The sequence below is a fragment of the Peromyscus maniculatus genome, chromosome 21 (genome assembly GCF_049852395.1).
Source record: "Peromyscus maniculatus bairdii isolate BWxNUB_F1_BW_parent chromosome 21, HU_Pman_BW_mat_3.1, whole genome shotgun sequence".
NCBI classification, from domain to species: Eukaryota; Metazoa; Chordata; class Mammalia; order Rodentia; family Cricetidae; genus Peromyscus; species Peromyscus maniculatus.
In genome coordinates, this window is record NC_134872.1 from 2,302,421 (window position 1) to 2,315,371 (window position 12,951).

General features: G+C 52.6%; 1 protein-coding gene across 1 annotated transcript; it reads left to right on the forward strand.

Moving 5' to 3' along the window:
- The first annotated feature begins 5,374 nt into the window (after positions 1–5,374).
- Positions 5,375–12,273, forward strand: Mucl3 (mucin like 3). Its single transcript, XM_076558177.1, has 3 exons — positions 5,375–5,491; positions 8,431–10,619; positions 11,008–12,273. The coding sequence occupies exons 1-3, from the start codon at positions 5,380–5,382 to the stop codon at positions 11,152–11,154; spliced, it is 2,448 nt and encodes an 815-aa protein (XP_076414292.1). The 5' UTR covers positions 5,375–5,379; the 3' UTR covers positions 11,155–12,273.
- Positions 12,274–12,951: the final 678 nt, after the last annotated feature.

Consider the following 12,951-nt stretch of genomic DNA (forward strand, 5'->3'; position numbering starts at 1 on the left):
AGAGGGCCACTCACTGGCTCCTGGGTAATGTGGAGGGTACCCCCCCATTGTTTGCTTCAGACCCCTGAGGAGAGAGGGGTGGGGACAAAGAGGGGGCCCTCCTGCAGGTGTGGGGCCCCACCTAAGCCTGGGTCCTTCAGTGGTTCGTGAAGAATTAATGATTAACTGCTCTTAGCTGTCATTTCTGCCAGAGAAGGGCTCTGGAATGTGAAAGGGAGGGGTGGGTGAGGCCTCACTTCGTCATGCCCAAGAGGTGTCTTAACATCCCGGCCTCAGTGGATTTCCAGGTGGGAAACCTGGACAGAGGGGAGCTTCCATCTTTGAGATTTTCTCTTTATTTTATGCGGGTGTTTTGCCTGCATGTATGCATGAGCACCACATGTGTGCAGTGCTCACAGAGGCCAGAAGAAGGTATCAGATCTCCTGGAACCAGAGCTACCATATGGGTGCTGGGAATTGAACCCAGGTCCTGTGGAAGAGCAACAAGAGCTCTTGACACCCCCCACCCCCCCCACCCCCCAGCCATCGCTCCAGTCCCTCTGCCAGACTTTCTATGTGGGTGTTGGAGATGGAACTTAAGGCCCCATGCTTCCATGGCAAACACTTTACCAACGAGCTGAATCATAATTCTTTTTGTTTTGTTCTGTTTTTTTTGAGACAGGGTTTCTCTGGGTAGCTTTTGGAGTCTGTCCTGGATCTTGCTCTGTAGACCAGGCTGGCCTCGAACTCAGAGAGATCTGCCTACCTCTGCCTCCCAAGTGCTGGGATTAAAGGTGTACACCACCACCGCCCGGTCCTCATAATTCTCAAATGGTACCGATGTGTGGTAGGTGCTGACCACCACCGCAACCTGGTGATCTGGGCACACACTTCACAGAGGTAGCTGAGCCGTGGGTGAAATGGGAGTGATAACCTCTGCCTCGAGGAGGTCCTGGGGTATCGCATGAGTCATGCATGAGAAGCACTGACAGTATTGGGCAAACAGCTCTCCTGCTAATTGCTGCTGCTCAGCAAAGAACACTGAGGACCTGGATTGTCACAGCAGGCACGAGCCAAGAGCTGGGCAGCTGGTCCCCGGGCCCCCTGATCGGGACATCCTACCCATTTTTTATTTCACAGACTTGCCAGTTCTGAGGGAGATGAGTTTGGGGTGCAGTTGTGACCCCTCACATTGCCACCGTCAGGCTGCCAGCCAGCAATGCTCATGGGGGTGGGGCTGAAATGGCTGAGATCGTCTCCCTCTTTGGCCGTTCCTATATCCTCTCCCAGAGTGGCTCCTTCCCAGGCGCCTGTGTCCCACTCACCCTCACTGGGACCACTTTCAACAGACGGCTTCTTGGGGTCCGGGGCTTCCTGACCCACAGAGTAGTGGGAAGTGAAGTGTCAATCACTGAGTCGTGGGATGGGATTCTCACCCTGACATGCCTTCACTCCCATGTTGCGGGACGGGACCCAAGTTTTCCAACCATGTTTTTCTCATGCACAGAAGGAAGGCTCAGGGCCCATTTTCTGGTGTCCTGGCTCCCCAATCTCATTGCTACCAGCCCCACCTGGCCCTCAAGGCCCGGTTTGATACAGAAATTCCCAAAGGGAAGGGGAATACCACGGAAGTGGGGCCATTTGAAGATATGAGGAGTGGTGTGCACACAGGCGCGGGCAGCTGTTGGCCACAGAATCTCTGCACTGCGGGGACAGTTCTCTGCTCTGGTCCCAGGGTTTGCATTTGGCTCTTTTTATCTATACCCCAGACTGTCCTGGGGTGAGCAAAGGGAGACTTGGAAAAATCCCTGCAATCCTTAAGGACCACCTCCCGCTTCTCTCACCTTCAGCAGCAAAGGCAGATGCCGTGGCAATGTAGCCAGGACAGTTGCCCCAGCAGCAGCTGAAGCGGTGGTGGTGGTGGCGGTCCTAGTGGGAGACGTTGACCCAGATGACGTCTCTCAAGTTACTCAGGCAGCGGCTGCAGCCCTGCCTGACATCACAGGGACGGGTCCCAAACTCCTTCGCCCTCCCCCCCATCTCTGTCTTATAGACCTCGTACGACTACTTGGGTGCAACCTTGGCAGTGGCTATTATTATCGACCCAAGAAGGAGGCAATGATCATTCTTTCTGGCCCAGCCAGCTCAGCGAGCTGCAAAAGACAAAACAAAACTATATGAATCAGAAAAAGAAACAAAAAACAGGAGTTGGGCATTTAGCTCAGCCGTAGAGTGCTTTGCCCAGCAAGTACGAGGCTCAGCCCTGGGTTCAGTCTGCAACACGAGGCAGTGGGACAGGGGGATGATGACTCGTATTCAGAAGACACCCTTGGCTAGGGCAGGACCATCTCTATTCTGTCACAGAGGGTATCCTTTAGATGCTTTACCCCCACCCCTTCTTCCCATCCAAATCCCTTCTTCCCCAGACATCAGACAAGTTCTTTAGCCCACAACACTCTCCCACTGAGGGAGACCCTTCCCTTTGCTGGGCACTGACCACCCAGATCCCCCCACTCAACTTTCAAGGCAGGTGGGGATGCCCTACCTTCTCTGTGATGCCCCTTGGACCACTCCAGAAGGGTAATGGCCACAGTCTCCCTCCACTGGTCTCCCAGATACTGTGGCCTTCGAGGCTAAACAGGCCCTGGTCAAGGTCTGGTCTCTGCTGCTCCCCAGGTCTCTGCTGCCCCCCAGGTCTCTGCTGCTCACCAGGTCTCTGCTGCTCACCAGGTCTCTGCTGCTCACCAGGTGCAGCTTGGGTATCTTAGTTCCTGGTGCCAGGCTCTTTTGCCCTCGTCTGGAAAAAACAGGATGGCATTGCTGACCTCATCAGTTTTCACAGGTGAGATGTTTAACATGCACAGAGATGCTTGGCCACCATGTGACTGGCACCTCTGTGTCCAACTCAGACAAAGTTACTTCTTGTGACTATAAGACATCATCTTGGGCCAGGCGTGGCAGTTTCTTCCTGTAACCTCAGCACCCAAGCGGCAGAGACAAAAGGTTAGCCACCATCTGGGGGCTAACCTGGTCTTCATAATGAGTTCCAGGTCAACCAAGACAAGATATTATGATCTTGTCTCAAAAAACCAAAACAATTTAATAGCCAGGCATGATGGTCCATGCCTGTAATCCCAGCACATGGGAGGCGGAAGAGGAAAGATCATGAGTTCAAGGTCATCCTCATCTACATAGCAAAATTACAGGACACCTTGTCTTAAAGCAACATACACGAGAGAGAGAGAGAGAGAGAGAGAGAGAGAGAGAGAGAGAGAGAGAGAGAGAGAGAATATTAAGCCAAGTAAAACAAAAAAAATTTTTAATTGAGAGGATAGGGCTAGGGAGGTTGAGAACACTGGCTGCTCTCCCAGTGGACTAGGGTTCAATTCCCAGCACCACCTGATGGCTCCAGTTGTCGGTAACTCCAGTTCCAGGGGCTCCAACTCTCTATTCTGGCCCCCATGGGCACTGCACAAAAGTTCACAGACACACATGCAGGCAAAACACACATAAAATAAAACAAACTTAAAAGAATGGCAGGTGATGAATTATTTAAAAAACCGAGAGGCTCTTTATGCCAAGTTCCTCTTCTCTAGACACCTGGGTCTTCTGTGAGTTGCGACCAAAGGTGGGTGGAGGATGTTTGTTCACAAGCAGGGGGTTGAAGCTTATTCCAAAACAGAAATTCTTACCCTTGGCACTACTGACACATCAGGCTGGATGATTCTTCAATCTGGAAGGTGTTTCAAGCCATACAAACGGCCAGCAGCATCTCTAGCCTCCTCCTGCTGCATACCAGCAGCCTGCATCTCACTCTGTGACAAGGATAGCTCCTGGAATTGTCGTAGCACCCCCCCCTCCCCTGCCGGCGGCGGCGGCGGCAAAATGGGCCCTTCCCACAGAGAGCCAGTGTTTGGGGGCTGGGGACCCTAGAGGAAGGCTGGTATAGAAGACTGGTGGGAAAGGAGGCTGTCAGCTGCTCTCGAGTCCAGATGGAGCCACAAGGAAAGGCCTGTCTCTGCCTCAGTTTCTTTATCCTGCAGGCTGTACTCTCTACCCCACAGGCTGCCCAGTTCTGAGCCGTCAGTCTTAGTCACAGCTACGGAGGCTCATTAATCTCCCATTAATTGAGCTAATGGGCAGTTGGCCACCCCTCCTCTTCTTTCCTTCTTATCTAGCCCTGCCTAAGGGCGTAGGCACTGGTCATGCCAAACCACTAGTCCCCGTGAGCCCCAGCTGCCCCAGCTCTCTCCATCCCCTCTGCTGCCCACTTCCCTCAGGGAGCCACAGCCTCGCTTTCAACCCACCAGGGGACTCACATTTCTTGGGGGGGCTGGGGTATGAGCCCACAGCCTGGCGCATGCTAGGCAAGCATTCTCCACTGAGCCGCATGCCGGACACTGGCAAAGGACCGCTGAGGACTGTCTCCTGCATGTTGAGCACTGTCCCAGAGACTAGGGCTATGGACGTGACGGGGACACAAACATTGCCCCAGGATGCTCACAGTGTAAGGGGCCTTCACTTAACCGGCTTTGGAGAGGGGCAGGGGCTCCTCTCTCCAAGAGCCCCAGTGGAGCTGATCTCAAAGCTAATGCTTGCTTTAGGTAGGGAAGGAGTGAAGCCTCAGGCAAAGGGTTCAGAGGGGATGTGGAGGTGAGTGTGGAGTCCCACAACTGAGACCTTTCACTGAGGGGGAAGGGGGTTGAACTTCCGGAAATAGGAGGTACACATTTCTGAGCAGGGGTAGACGCAGCTTTGAGGCAGGGGAAGCTGTGGGGCTGGGGTGGTAGGGGAGGGATGGGAAGGACAGGTGTCCCCCTTGGCTGGACAAGTGACGTCAGACCCAGGGTTCCCCTGCCTGTCTTGTCCGTCCCTGCCTCAGCTGTTCCCACAGCCTGTCCTATTACCTTACAAATCTGAAAGCAGCAGTCTGTGTGCAGTGGGCCACGTGAGGGCTGCCCCTCTTCTCTGCTCTTTCACCTGGTCTTGGGGACACTCCACCCAGGGCAGAAAGTGTGGCCATGTGTGAATACGGGGTGTGGAGCTGGATGACGCCAGAGACACAGGAGGGTGAGTGTGTGCCTCCTCCCAGAGCCTGGACCTGTCCAGTGCCCTGTCCAATCCTTCTAGAACACCAGCATTGGCTCAGAGCCTGCAGGCCACCCCTTACAAGTCATTCCTCCTGCAGGGGATGGATAAGGAGGCAGGTTGGCTACCCCACCCAGATCCTTTCCCTTTGGTGGGACCCAGGTACCTAGCTCCATGACACAGCTGCGGCCTCCCATTATCAGGGCACCCCTGTGGGGTGGGGCAGCTCCATTTACTCAAGGCTTTGTTCAGAGCAGCCCCAGCCTCCATGACGTCAAACTGATCCCTTATAAGATGAAGGGACCCCGGCCCATGGTCCCTCAGCGGCCTCCCAGCGCTGACATGGCTCAGCTGACCAGCGGTCTCTGCTCCACGTTTGGCTTCCTCTGCTGCCTCTTCTTCCTTCCAGCCTCTTGGGAGGCAGGTAAGATGCCCAGAGAGGGAAAGGGGTCACCAGGATATGGGGGGGGGGCAGAAATCATGAAGGTCCTATTTTTCATAGTGATGGGGCTGGATGACCAGTCACAGAAATGAATGAAGGGGAGTGGCATGGATGGCCGGGAAGGGTTGCCTAGTGTGTCCACGACATGCAGGAGAGGAATCTCGATCCTGCTCCGTTTCTTCTGAGACAGTCTGAGGGGCTGCTACACCTGCCCAGAGCTTCAAGCTTACATAAAGACACGGTGTGGATTTTAGTCCTAGGGGAACAGGGGAGGAAGCTGGCAATCACTGAGCACTCACCTCATGTAAGGACCCCACGGATGCTCATGGTACTTCGCCTCCCCCTGTCTCCTTAATATCCCTCAGAGGGCCAGCGATATCCATCTTCCAGGGGAGGAGTCAGACAGCTGGAGGTGGGGGACGTCTGTGAGGCAAGAGCATGGAGTGGGCTCTGGAAGGTTCTGTGCAGACCCGGCTGCTCCACTTGACCCAGCCATTTAGCTCAGCTGCCAATGGCGCAGCAGGAAAGATGCTGGCGGCCTGTGCCAGCGGTGGGGTACAGCCTACTCTGCACCAGGCAGGGTTCTGGAGGCTCCGTCCGTATTTATTCATTAGCCCTCGCGGCAGCCCAGTGAGGTTCTGTCGCCACCTGAGAGGCGGAAAACATCCCAAGGCTTGGATGAGGAAAGTCGGCCTCGCACAAGAGATGCTAGGGGAGGAGGCAGCATCGCTGGGTCGGTTCAGTTAGTTAACGGAGGTGCTGGGACAGGGGGTGGAGATGCCAACCGCGGGGGCACTTTGAAGGGCCTGGGCATCCACAGGAGGGTCTTTATCATGTAGACGAAAGTGCAGAGCTCCCACATCCCTAACAGACATGAGACCCCAGACCCGAGATCTGGGGGTGGGTACTTCTGGGGCATAGCGAGCAGCATCTTCTTCCACAGGCCCAACTAGGGCAAAACTAGGCGGGGGCTCCTGCCCTGAGCTCAGGGTCTTGCTGGGGTCCCACGGGATGGCAGGGGTGGGAGCTGAGACTCTTTCAGCGCCTCTGATAGACTTCTACAGTGTGCGCTGTGGGCTTCCTGAGCTGATGTCCGTGTTCCTGCCCAGAGGGTCCTGCGGCAGAGCACTGGAGCTGGCCCCAGCTCCCCGGTCCATGAGCGTCCCTGCCTTTCTCCCACCTGGTGTGAAGCTGCTGCACAAACAGAACAAGCCAGTAGGGGGCGCAGGGAGCAAGCTCCCCCCAGTCACCTGGAGATTTGCATCAGGACAGAAAGCAGGGTGCGCCAGGAGTGATGGGTGTGGTCAGGGACGGCCCTGGGAGCTTGGCAGGGCAGGATGCAGAGAGAGGCTGGAGGGTACACAGCACATCTGAGTGGGTCGGTGACAATTGGCGGGGATGGAGGCTGGGCCAGGGCTGGGCACAACTGAGAAGTCAGGGGAGAGAGATCACTGGGGCGAGTGAAGCCTCCTGGACTGTTCTAGTGTGGCCCAGCATCTGCCCACAGGACCTGTTGGTCCCCAGACTCAGGTAGGGCACAGAACTCCAGAGCCTGCCTGAGGAAGAAATACAGGGCAGCACCTAGATGAAATCACAGCAGGGAAGCTCAGGCAGGGTGTGGGAACAGGGGCTGGGGATGTAGTTACAGTTCTTACCAAGCACGACCCTGCGTAAAGATCCAGCACTGCACTGCACAGCTGTAATCCTAACACTGGGGAGGGAAATGCAGCAGGATCAAAAGTTCAAAGCCATCCTGGTTTACCTAGCAACTTCAAGTCCAGCCTGGACTATGTGAGAACTTGCCTCAAAATAAATAAACAACTTAAAAAGTTTGACACCTACCCCAGACTAGATGGCCAGCCATTTTCCTTCTGTGTGTTCATCTTGGGAAGTCACTTAACATAGCAGATGTCTCTCCCGGGTCTTCCAACCTTTGGAAGTCACAAATTATATCTATAGATATATTTCTTAACGTGCATAGTGGAAGGCGGTGAGTATTCTAAAGTCTTTTCAACAGTTTCCTCTGACAACTCAGTAAGTTTTTACGATGTTGCCTGCTATGGGAAGTGCTATTCTGAGGCCCATATCTGTCCTCTGCTGGGGAGTTTCCCTTCACACCCTGTCCCTAAACAGAACCCCTCCCAGAATCCAGCTGCCTTGCTCACCCCTGTCAGGACCTGCCAGGAGAAACCATTTTCTGTCAAAAGAATCACCCTCATCTATTCCCAGACATGTGTACAAAGAGCAGGGCCCAGTGTGGGTACAAGGGCTGAACTACTGCATCCGCCTCCTCCACTCAGCCCAAACTTCATCACCAGAACGGAAGTTTCCTGGTTTCCTCTCCAATTCTCTTCCATCTTACTCTCCTTTCACAACTTTTCTACCTGAAAAGCTCTGCCAGAAGTTTGCCTCAGTTTCTCCCATTGTCACATTTGGAATGGAACTGGGATGTTACGGAAAGATTCTGATGTAGATTCCTTTTCCTCTCAGCTCTTCCATGCAAAGGGAGTTCTAGGAAGGTGTCGTAGGAAGTGGATGTTGACAGGCACACAAGCAAGCGGAAGGTAACTGGAGGAGCCAACAACGATGGTTTTGACTGAGAATGTGTCAGACCATGGGAGGACCACAAGAGTCCAAACAATGCCCATGGAGTATGAGGGAGAGACCATATCAACCAATGAGAGACAACTAGGTCTAAACAGGAACCAGGAGAGATGCCAGAAGGCAGAGAGGAAAGGCGAGGAATGGATTTGCTGAAGGTACAGTTTGAGCCAAAGTTCAGTAGCTAGAGGTGAGGATGGGACCCACAGTGTGGTATTCTAATGAACTTTCCTGAGGAGACAGCTGTGCATCCCAAGGATGCCTAGTACAGAGGCAGGCAAGATTTCAGGGAAGTTTCTTATCTGTCTCTCTCTCCACAGGTGCTAACACATTTCAAGAACTTCAGAAGACTGGTGAAGCTTCAACACCTGATCATTTATTCACCCTTACTCCAGGCCTTACTCACAGAGCTCCTTCTGCCCATGCTGATCTGGACTCAGGACAACGGCCTCCAGGCCTCCCCAAGTCTACAGCAACCCAGAAGCCCAAAAAACAGTGCAACAAAGTTCGCCTTGCCAAACCAGTTCATAAACCTATAGACAATTCCAAAGCCATTGACTACCAAAACACCACTGTTCATCATGAAATAACTCCTGCTTTGAAAAAGAAGGCCAGCAGCCAAAGCAAAGACCCGATGATCCGGAATGGACGCTCAGCTGATGACCCCAAATCCACTAACACAGAGAAAGGATCAGAGGGACGTCATTCAACCTCAGCACCCAGGAGGAGAACGACGTGTAAGTCTACAACAAGCAAAGCCAGAATAACGAGGAACTCAGGTACACCAGCCAGACCTGTGGACACCAGCGCGAGGCTAAGGACCACCTCACATAAACCCACAACTCCTTCCCATGACTCAGAGCTCCGCGGAGAAACCACATCTTCCTCAGTAAAATCCTCAGAAGCCCCAAGGACCTCATACAGGACTCCAAGGACCCCAGCAACACCAAGAGAGGAAGATCACAGGACTCCATTTGCCTCAGACAAGCCTGTCCAAGTGACTACAGAACACATCAAAGAGACCACATCAGCCAGTGAGAGGACCACAAGACCCCAAGCAACACCCACTCGGTATGAAAGAGAGACCACATCAGCCAATGAGAGGACCACACAATCTCAAGTGATGCTTACAGACTATGAAAGAGAAAGTGTATCGGCCAATAGGAAAGCCACAAGATCCCAAGCAACACCCACTCGGTATGAAAGAGAGACTCTATCAGCCAATGAGAGGACCACAGGACCCCAAGCAACACCCACTCAGTATGAAAGAGAGACCACATCAACCAATGAGAGGACCTCAAGACCCCAAGCAAAACCCACTCAGTATGAAAGAGAGACTCTATCAGCCAATGAGAGGACCACAAGACCCCAAGCAACACCCACTCAGTATGAAAGAGACACCACATCAGCCAATGAGAGGACCACAGGATCCCAAGCAACACCCACTCAGTATGAAAGAGACACCACATCCGCCAATGAGAGGACCTCAAGACCCCAAGCAACACCCACTCAGTATGAAAGAGACACCACATCAGCCAATGAGAGGACCACAGGACCCCAAGCAACACCCACTCAGTATGAAAGAGACACCACATCAGCCAATGAGAGGACCTCAAGACCCCAAGCAACACCCACTCAGTATGAAAGAGAGACTCTATCAGCCAATGAGAGGACCACAAGACCCCAAGCAACACCCACTCAGTATGAAAGAGACACCACATCAGCCAATGAGAGGACCACAGGATCCCAAGCAACACCCACTCAGTATGAAAGAGACACCACATCAGCCAATGAGAGGACCACAAGACCCCAAGCAACACCCACTCAGTATGAAAGAGACACCACATCAGCCAATGAGAGGACCTCAAGACCCCAAGCAACACCCACTCAGTATGAAAGAGACACCACATCAGCCAATGAAAGGACCACAAGACCCCAAGCAACACCCACTCAGTATGAAAGAGACACCACATCAGCCAATGAGAGGACCTCAAGCCCTCAAGTGATGCCTATAGAACATGATACCACATCGGCCAATGAAAAGACGAGACAAGTCTCAGTAGAGTCTACAGAACACCCAGAAGAGGCCACATCAACCACCCAGAAAGCCACAAAAGTCTCAGAAAGTCCCACAGTATTCTGGAGGAAAACCACACTGGCCACTAAGACTATAAAAACTACAGGAAACCCAGAGAAAACAGTGGCAGTTTTAATGTCCACGGGACCTCCAGTCAAGGCCACAGAGGACAAGTCCACTGCTCTCTCTCCTCATTTCCATAAAACTGAGACCACACACCAGGGACTCATTGACTCTGTAACAACTAGAACGGACCTGGGACTCATCACTTCAGAAGCTCATCACGCTCAGCAGAACAGCCAGAGCTCACCCGGAGGCCTCCACACTGCTGGGGCGAAGCAGGAGAGCAATTCATTCCCTGCGTGGGCCATAGTTGTTGTGATCCTCCTGGCCGTGATTGTCCTGCTGATCTCTGTTGGCCTGATCTGTTTGGTAAGAGCAGTGGGGTTGGGGACACAGAGAGAGGTTGAGGAGAGATTGGGGGCCAGAGTTAGAATAATGAGCGGGGGTGGAATGTGAAAACAGGAGAACAGTTGGAAGAGAAGGCTGTGGCTGAGATAAAAGCGGTGTGTGAGAGAAAATTTGGGAGTTGGTTCTAGTCTTGGGTGTGAAGGTGGGGTATAAGGACAAGGTGGATAGGGCAGAGGGGGGCAGTGGGTGAAATCTGAGACTCTGTATTGGATCCAGGTCTGGAATATGGGCCAAGACTTGGATAGACTCTTGGACAAGCAAATGGTACAGAACAGAGAGAAAAGCCCCGAGGGTGGTTGACGAAATCAAACAGCTGCTGGTGATCTTACTCCTTCCTCTGTGGTCTCAGGTTGCCTGCGCATCGCGAACACGCCGTGTGCTGGCCCAGAACTCAGAGGATGCCGACTTTGAGGATGGAGGGGGCCACAATTCCTACCCCGTCTACCTGATGGAGCAGCAGAATCTGAAACCAAACCAGATTCCTTCCCCTCCGTGATCTTGAGACCTGCATCCCCAGCTCTTCCAGGCTTTGCCCCTTTCCTGGGAGATGAATTAGACTCATCACTCCAACTTCCTGGACTTAGAAAGGGCAGCAAAAACTGACAGATTACATCTGTAAACCCTATCGGCCACGTTCTTAACTGACTAGTTGAGGAGCGAGGTGGTAAGGGTGACAGCATACATTGGGAGGAAAGAGAAGAATGAATAATGCAAGTGCTCTCCATAGAAAGTGACAGTGTGAGAATAAGGCATTTTATGGACAGGGGTGGGACCAGGACAAGACCCCAGGTTCTGAGAGAGGCACTTCAGAAGACAGCACCCCAAGAGTGAAATAAGACCCTGGGGTGGGCAGGAGGAATGGAGGCAAGTACCCCAGATTTAAAACCTGACTTATAGTGGCTGGAGAGATGGCTCAGTGATTGGGAGTACTGCTGTTCTTCCAGAGGACCTGGGTTCAAGTCCTAGCACCCACATGGCAGCTCACAACAGTCTGTAATGCCTGTTCCAGGGGATCTGACACCCTCACACAGACATACACACAGGCAGAACACCAATGTACATAAAATACAAATAAATTATTTTTTAAAAACTGATTTATAGTAATTCCATCCACCCCTATTTAAGGTGAACACACTTTTGAATTTCCGGGATGCTAGATCTTATTTTTTTTTTTTTAATTAAAAAGGGGCTCAAGAATAAAGGAAGATTGAAGTGTTTTGTTTCCCGTTCTCTCCATTGCCTGGACACACACACACACACACACACACCCCAACCCTGCAAAAGAAACTCCTCCACAAAACTCCTCCACCCCGCGGCTCTTCCCTCTTCCTTGTGAGTCCCTTGGTTGTTCTGGATGTCTGGTGGATTTCCTGTTTGTGGGTGAGTGCACACAGAGGGGCTTGTGTTCGCCTGCAGTCTCACCCACCGTCCTCATCAGCAGCCTTCCCTAGTGGGGCACCCACTCAGCAATTGTATTCCTGCATCTCTCACCACGAGTCGGTGCCGGGTTCTTCTCGCAGCCACCGTCTTCTCCCCAGCGAGTCCCCTCTCACTCTCCCAGCATGCTCTGACTACCTGTCTTTTACCAAGTTAATGTCAGTGTGCTTTGGGGGTTTTCTTTCCAGTTTATCCCATCCTTTTACCTGGTACTGATGGGGTGGGAGCGGGGGGGTAGTAGACAGAGGACAGGTGCCCTCCGCTGGGCTTCTGTAATAAAGAGTAATGCATTTGTAAGGTACAGACTCCAGACTGTGGAATCTCAGGTGGAAGAACTGACTCATGCCCCTGGTCCTGTGTCCCGTGGTCTTATGGGTGACCCTGGACAGGAGAGGTTGGAGTGAGGACAGGAGTTCTTTGAAGGGCCAGAGAGAGGAGACAGAATTTCTCTTGTTTCTAAAATGGCCATTTCTGGGTTCAGGTAAAAGTTCAGTCCAACTCATTGTGGATTTATCTGCCTTGTGACAAAGTGAGGGGGGGTGAGGAATTCAGTATTGATAAGAAAGGTTTTATTTTTTTAAAGATTGTGTGTGTGTGTGCGCGCGCGCGCGCGCGCGCACATATGCAGTTGCCCATTGAGGCCAGAAGAGGGCATTAGATTCTCCTGCTGATGGAGTTACAGGTGGCTGTGAACCACCCAGCGTGGGTGTTGGGAACCGAACTCAGGTCTCTGCAAGAGCAGTGCTTGCTCTTAATGGTTGAGCTGACTCTGGAGCCCCATAAGCAGCATTTCTAAATGTCCTCCTTATGTAATCTGTTAATATAAAGACATATAGGACAAGGTTCCTGCCTGAGA